General features: G+C 46.9%; 1 protein-coding gene across 1 annotated transcript in view; it reads right to left on the bottom strand.

The window, feature by feature from the left end:
- Positions 1-490: 490 nt before the first annotated feature.
- CUNH8orf46 (chromosome unknown C8orf46 homolog) overlaps positions 491-7,822 on the bottom strand; it is a 22,445-nt gene continuing 15,113 nt past the window's right edge. The window contains exons 4-6 of the mRNA XM_008074314.2: positions 6,505-6,566; positions 3,161-3,246; positions 491-1,305 (exon numbers count right to left, since the gene is read on the bottom strand). Of these exons, the coding sequence (XP_008072505.1) occupies positions 1,122-1,305; positions 3,161-3,246; positions 6,505-6,566 (332 nt within the window). The 3' untranslated portion in view covers positions 491-1,121. The remainder of the gene's footprint in view (positions 1,306-3,160; positions 3,247-6,504; positions 6,567-7,822) is intronic.

Raw genomic sequence — 7,822 nt, 5'->3', positions numbered from 1 at the left:
CCAAATTGCCCCAGGCGGGTCTCGAACCCGCAGGCTCAGGCAATCCACTCACCTCAGCCTCCCAAAGCACGGGATTACAGGCTGAGTCACTGAGTCCAACTGAGTAAGCACTTTCTTTTTTTTTTTTTGAGTTGGAGTCTCATTCTGTCACCCAGACTGGAGTGCAGTGGCCGCTCCCGGCCACCACAGGCTCGACCTGCTGGGCTCCAGCGATCCTTCCACCTCAGCCTTCCAAGTAGCCGGAATTACAGGCATGCGCTACCACACCCGGCTAATTTTTTTTATTTATTTATTGTAGAGATGAGGTCTTGCTGCCCAGGCGGATCTCGAACCCTCGGGCTCAGCAAACCACTCACCTCAGCCTCCCAAAGGCGTGGGATTACAGGCTGAGCCACCGAGCCCGACTCCAGAAAGCACTTTCAAAAGTTGAAATCATTATGCTAAAGCAAGGTATTATGAACTCCACTAGGTTATGCTACTTCAGAAAACATTAGCATTCAACATTTAACTTTTAATGTTTTTTTGTAGAAAAACTGCACATAAAAGAATAAAGAATTCATGCAATCATGCCAAGTAGCCATCAAAATCAATCTTGATGATACTCTCAAGTGGATGTTAGAACTATTTAGTTAATATATAGTGCTTTGTTCTTAAAAATTGTACCTCATCAAGGTGACATAAATGTGATCATGGGAATAGTAAGAACCATGGTGTTCATAAGAGCCTTAAGATTAATTTACACTAAAAATCACATACTTTAGAACAACTCACAAGGAAGACAGAGGAACCACCTTCTTCCTTCCTTGGAGGGCTTTCAAATGGGCTGGATAAGCTTGATTTCAGTGTGGTTTTGCTTAAAGATAGGAATATAAACTTTATGACCTCCCAAAGTCACTTTCAGACTAATGATATTAGCAATTCTAAGAAGGAACAGTTTTATTTTGCCTTCAAGGGATGTTTCTCTCCTGTGCTCTAAGCCAGGATGATCTAGTTAGTGAGGGAGGATGATGTGTTTGGATCAGCTATTAGCAGAGGTGAGTGTGGCTCAGTTCCAATCCTGAAGCTTTCTCCCCTTGTCCAGTGAACCTCGGCTGATGCTGGACACTTGGGGAGGGTCACCTTTAGTCAGCCTCAAAGGCGCTGTTGGTGGCTCCCACATATTCAGACTTCTTCTTGTGCCTTGTCCACATTTTTCGGAGGATGCTGGGGACACCACAGGAAGCACTGCCTGTCAGTGGTAGGGAAGCTTCTGCTCCTTGGGGAAGGGTTGGATACTCTTCGGTCATCTTCTTGAGATGTCTGGATCTAAAGAAAAGCCAGGAGTGGGTGGGAAGGGTGGTCATTTCACTAGGCGAGACTTCATTTTGGCCAGATCTTTCTCTCCCCTCTTCTGCCTGCGACCAGGCTCTGCATAGTGTGAGGGTCACTACTGAGACCCTTACAGGAAGGACTTCCTCTGGGGGAGCCTCTCACGGGTTGAGTGAAGGAGATGGCCCTGAGCACATTGGTTCATGGGACCTCAAGCACTGCTCCTGTTCCCCTGCTCTGGGTCTGGCCTTGCCAAAGGCTCTACATCCTTATCCTCCTGCCTCATGGAGACAGTGGACAATCTTGTTGGAGAGGGCAGATGTCCCAAAACATCAACTATTGAAAGAGCATGAGCCCTGGGATGGTATTCTGCTTCCCACCCACAGGCAAGTGACTGAATCATGGCCTTACTTTCTTCATGTGCAAAATGGGACGATCGCATCCAACTCATGGGGCTTTTGGGAGGAGGAAGATGAATATCATAGATGAGCACCTGTGATGAGCATTCAGCACATCATAGATGCTCAATACATGTCCACTTTTCTCCCCACTTGTTCTCCTTAGGTGAAAGAAAAGGCTTTACTTTTTCATAGTCAGGGTCCAGGAACAAGCTGAAATAAGAATGACTGAGTTTGGAGAGAAATGAGCCATTTAGAACCTTTGTGATACAGCTGTGTGTACAGAAATGTTGGTGTGCTGCGAGGTTTTTGCTGGTTTACACCAGCAGCTAGCAACAACTATTGCCACTTAGAATAATGTGCTACTGGGTTGTAAAATAATCTGGGTTTTTTTTTTAACTTCTCTCCAATTAAGTACCCATGCATTAAGTGACACATTCCTACATGACTTGGTTTTTAATAATTCTTTCTGGCCAAACTTTTGTCATCCAGTGCTCTGATCTACTGCTTTCAAAGTGTGTACCGCTCGGCCTCCACTCCAGTTTAGTTCATGGCCACTCATACATGAGCAAACACATTCCCAAGTACACAGCTTTCCAACTACTAGAGGATAAGTTTCTTAAAAAATGTTAATAACAATCTGTGCTAAGCTCTCCACACGTTATCTCATTCAGTTATCACAATAACCCCTAAAGAGGGGCACCCTGTCATTCATGTTTCACTATTTTGTTTTTTCTTTCTTTACTTTTCTTTTCTTTTTTTTTAAAGATGGGTACAGGGGGATTGAATAACTTGCCTGAAGTTGTGACAACTCAGTGGCAGTGCCAGGCTAGAAAGCAGAGCTGAGGGAAGAGCCCAAACCTTGCCCACACCAAGACTCCTTTTCTGCTGCCTATGGTTTGGAGGACATAGTCAGGTGCATAGACGTTCATGCTGAATTAAAGATTTGCTGTCCCGGTGTGAGGCTGATGGTATTGTTAACTGAGGGGTGTTGGGGATTATCCGTTCCTGACCCTGCTGGTTCTGAATCAGAATGAGCAGTTCCATGAGGGTTGTAAGTTTGGTTTGAAACCTTTGTATTTGATACATTCTTCACCTGTGGGCAGGGAGCCTGGACCTACTCTTGAGTCATTTCTGCCACCTGTGTGTCTACAGGAGGCTCTGAATATGGCTTGTGTTGCATTCATTTAATTAGCCAAAAACCTTCCCAAATGACACTTCGCCAAGTCTAAATAGCGGCGGTAATGAAGTGGAAACCATGAAAAACACTCCAGCTTAATCCTAGGGAAACAGTTGATGAGGCGCTACAGAGACCCAGGATTATGGCCTCATTAAAAGGTAATTTGCAGCTGACATGGGTTAATGTTAGCATCTCCAGACTCTGTCAACCAGGCCACCTGTTGCTTTTCTGGGGCAGGACCAGGATGGGTGGAGCCCACAGGCATAGCACTTACCCTCTCATCAGAACACCTCCCTTCTCTGATCCTGTGGCTGCCGCATCCACTGGAGCTTTCACAGATATCCGGGGCACTGGAGGAATCTGTGTGGTGAGGAAGAGGGAGGGAATGTGAGGATGTATCCACTTTCCCACTCTGACACTGGAACCGCTTGAAAGGGGGATGACTGAATCCAACCAAGCTGGGCAATAGTCCTCGCCCTTCAGCAGGGGCCAGACTCCCCTGGTGGCATTAGTAGATCAGTGCTGGGCCCCACCTCAGCTTCTGAGTCGGCAGGGCTGATGTGGCCTGAGAATCTGCATTCCCAACAGGTTCCCAGGTGCTGCTGGTGCTGCTAGTCCTGGGACCCCACTTTGAGAACCACTTACCTAGAGAAACTTGAGAGAGCACAACTCAATCTTATGTAACAACTGTTGCCCTCACACCTCCAGCAATGTCAAGTCCTGAAGATTCTTCCTTTGCATAGGCTGCCTAGACTAGGGCCAGCCTCTGTTTCCTCTGCTGCGGCCTTCAAGGGACAGTTACCTCGGACGTCCTTGTTTCTGATCAGAGCTGCTACAGTCTTCATGTCCTTCCTGTACTCTAGAACTGTAAGGGCTCCCTCTTGCAGGGCAGACGGAGGCCAACTCTGCAGCTGCTCATCAAGGCTCCTCCATGCCTGACTCCACTTCACCTGTGCAGCTGGGCCTTCTGTTCGTCCCTGGGTGCATCAACAGTTCCGCTTCCAGTTCCAGCAGGCAGGATCCTGCCTTCCCGGAGGCTGAAGCACAGCTCTGTGCCTTTTCTCCGCTCTCTGGATGGAGACCTCATCTCTGTCTGCTCTTCAAGGCCGCTTCCTCCAGGAATCCTTCCCTGAAGCTAGTGGCCCAAGTTGATCTTTCTGTTTGCATATCCTCACAGCACTGAGTGCCTGTGTGACACGTTTTGGCATTCTGCCCATTCTTTTTATGGCTCTTTGCTTGTTTGTTTCACAAGTTTGTTCAGTCTCTGCATGGCATATGGTAGCATCTGCGACTTAACCTCTTTGGGAGCCCTCCTTAGTCCTCCTGAAAGAAGGTGGCAAGTACTCAAGAACATGCAGTGAATTGAAAATTAACTGAGGGTTTACACGGGGCTAAATCCAGGGTTGCTTAGTCAACAGACACGTGCTATGCTTTGTTCTTCTGCCCTAATCCCCATTGAAGACTTCAAGTCATCACATTTCTAAAATTGCTGGGAAACTGTAGGTCAAGGGCACCATTATTCACCACCTCCTTCTCTCCTGAGCTGGCGAAGATTGTGGGCAGAGTTACTGTGCCACCTTGTGGTCTCTCTGGAGTGCTTTCTCTCCATCTTGGGGGGTGTGAACATACACCCACTCTGGAGGAGAGGCCTTTCTTCCCACTCCTTTTGCCTCTTTTCTTGACCCAGTCTCATCCAGTACATTGAACTGTTGAGTCAGATTTAGCTGTGTGGGCTCAGGATCAACTCCTGCCCCAGGGTCACGGGTCTCTGATGAGTTGCAGGACCCCCGCTCCACATCTCCTGGCTCAGAGGATGGGGTTAGTTATGCTGCCTCTTTCTCTTCTTCACTGCTACTGCTCTCCTCTCTGTAACCGCACCCCCATCACCACCCTATACCATCCCAGCTCCCTCTGACCTCCCGCTGCAGCTGCCCTTCCACCAAGGGCACTGTCTGAGCCCAGCCTAAGTGCTGGGGGCAGTAATCCAAGACCACAAGCCATCCGTTTCCCCTTGAAAGACCTTAGTCTTTCTCTGAGCTCAGGTGAGGGCAGCTGTTGGAGCTGTCACAGCCTGACAATCTTCACTGTCTACTGCCCAGACATCCTGGCTTCCCAAGCACAAGGTTAGGGAAGAGGTCTCCCTGACAAACAGCGTGTACCATCCCTGTCATTTGTGTGGCTTTCCAAGAACAGCGATGACCTAAATGAGATCCCTGGCTTAGGTCTCCTGCCCAGACCAGGAGTGAAGTACCCACATCTTTGTCCAATTTGTTCTGTAAGGATGAGGGGCTGGCACAGACGATGTCTTGGGTCTCTTCTAGTTCTCTCATTGAACCATCTATGAATCTCAATAGCTGATATGAAAGATGCCTGTGTTGACATCTATTCTAGCCATTGCTGACTCTGCTAACCAAGAGGAAATCTAACATTCATGCCAGAACACAACAAAGGAAATGCACCCATAGGCCTTCAAGGAAGGACAGCTGCCCAACTATGGGAGGGAGGATAGCAGAGTGAGTAGCAGAAGGCTTTAAGATCCTGCAGGTTGGCCTCAGCTACAGTGGGCAACCTGGCCAAGGTCACAGCCTTCCTGGGGCAGCCCACATGCCATGATGAAGGGATGATGGGAAAGAAAAGCTTGGCCATTTTTGACCCAACACAGACCAGTATGGGTGGGCAACCCTTGTCCCAGAGTCCCCCATTAGGAGGTGATAAGCCTGCATCACAATTCAGCAGCTCTCCCCACCCAACCCTGACTGCTTACTCCTGTCCCCAAACACCAAATCTCAGAGAACCTGGCCTATAATAGATGCCCCCAGAGGCATTCCTGTCCTGAGGTGACCGGTTATGTACTGAATGCTTGTGTCCCTCCAAACTCATATGTGGAAACCCTAATCCCGAATGTTATGGTACGAGGAGATGGGGACTATGGGAGGTAATTAGGTTTAGATGAAGTCATTAGAGTGGAGCCCATATGACAGGATTAGTGCCCTTCTAAGAAGAGGAAGAGACACCAGAGATCTCACTCTTTACATGTGCATAGAGAAAAGGCCATGTGAGAAGGTGGCTGTTTGCAGGCAAGGAGGAGAGCCATCGACAGACATTGAATCTGCTAGCAACTTGATCTTGGGCTTCCCAGAACTGTGAGGAAATGTTTTTTTTAAGTCACCCAGTCTATGGTATTTTATTATAACAGACTGAGCTAAGACACTGGTGTTTTGTGTTTTCACAGTGCTTGAGAACCTTACATCTCTTTCTGCCTGTAACTGCACCTGGAAATTAGGCAGACATTTCCGCCTGGCAGGGGCTTATGTTAGAAACCAGTTCTTTTCCCCATGTATGAGATGTCCTTTGGATAGTAGCTTCTCCTGCATTGCCGAAGAGCTGAATTTCTGGCAAGAAAGAGAGAAGCAGCTAAGGATAGTCCAAAAGGGCACAAAGCAGGACCAACTTAGACCTTTCAGGAGCAAAGACCCACCATTATGCTTTTCTAACAATCCTCAGGCCTGGAACAAAGGACACTTAGACACTTAGTCTCTCTTCATGGCACAGTAGAATCAGACGTGACGGGAAGCTTAATGCACAACAGATACAACTAGTCAGCCTTATTTTACTTACCAAAGATTTTCCATATGCTCGATTCCCACACAGATTTGATGCTTTGGGTTCAGAAATCCCCCCTGCAAAGTTGAACAGAGAGATATGACTCAGTGGTACTCCATGTTCTGCTCTTCTCTGGTTCTGGATCAATTACCTTATCAGCCAATCAACCACAGCAGGGAATTTCTAAAGACCTTTGTACCAAGCAGCAACATCAGGCGATAGGGTCAGGCAATGAGGCAACTACCTCTTCTGAGGGGACAGGAACTAAGGTCTAACTAAGACCAGTATGTCTATGTAGGTTCACTGACTACAATACATGTCCTATTCTTGTAGGGACTTTTGATAATAAGGGAGGCTGTGCATGTGTGGAGGAAAAAGGTATATGGGAAGTCTCTGTACCTTCAGCTCAATTTTGCTGTGAACCTTAATGCTGCTCTAAAAAAAAAGTCTATTTTTACAGAGAACACACATGTGGAAGCATTTAGCACTGTGTCTATATGTAGTAGGTGCTCAGAGAATATGCCCTCAGCTCTCCCTTCCTTCCTAAAGCCTCAGATCACATGAGGTTAAAGAGATTTAAGTCCCAGGAGTTAAGTCTTTACAGCTGGATTAATGATCTAACACGATGCTCCTGGACACCCCTTTAAAAACGAATAGAGAAGTCAAGTCTGTGGTGGGAAGTGCAGCCCCATAATGTGGTAGGATTAGAGTTTATCAGATCCAGAGACATTAACTTTACAAGATGTATGGGCAGAGAACTTTCTTTCTATGCCTTTATTCCTGATGTATCAACCTACTTCTGAGTAATTTCTATCCTGAAGCCCGCAGTGTCTAAGGGTTCAGGTGTTAAGCTGAGGTAGCTGAAAAAATGTAGGGGAAAGCTGGCTTTCAACACAGGTCTCTCTGGGGGCAGATGTTCCAGGACTGGCCACGCTTTATTAAACTACAGCATGTAGAAATAAAACAGCTCCCACCACAGGAAAACACCACTTCAGTGTTGATAGAATAAAATATTATGAGATTAAACCATATGAACAATGCCCTGGCATAAGTAATAATAATAATAGCAGCTCACATTTTTGTCTGCATGTCAACTAGTGTGCTGAGTGGAAAACACATGAGTATTACCTCATTTGTTACCACAACACTAAGAGGTAGATATCATAATAGTTCACTTTCTAGTTGAGGAGACTGAGACTTTAGTGATACATAACAATTATGACGAAGACAAGTAAGGATGATTTAGGGAGCAGTGAACTGACCTCTTTGGTGGTCTTTTGGTGTCACAGGATGTGGCACTGGATAGGTCCTTGTGATCTGGAGGGCGGGGGGG

The sequence above is a fragment of the Carlito syrichta genome, unplaced genomic scaffold (assembly GCF_000164805.1).
Source record: "Carlito syrichta isolate Samal-C Ts95f unplaced genomic scaffold, Tarsius_syrichta-2.0.1 Scaffold316389, whole genome shotgun sequence".
Taxonomy (NCBI): Eukaryota; Metazoa; Chordata; class Mammalia; order Primates; family Tarsiidae; genus Carlito; species Carlito syrichta.
The sequence above is the reverse complement of the archived record's forward strand: the minus strand, read 5'-3'. Positions and strand labels throughout refer to the sequence as shown.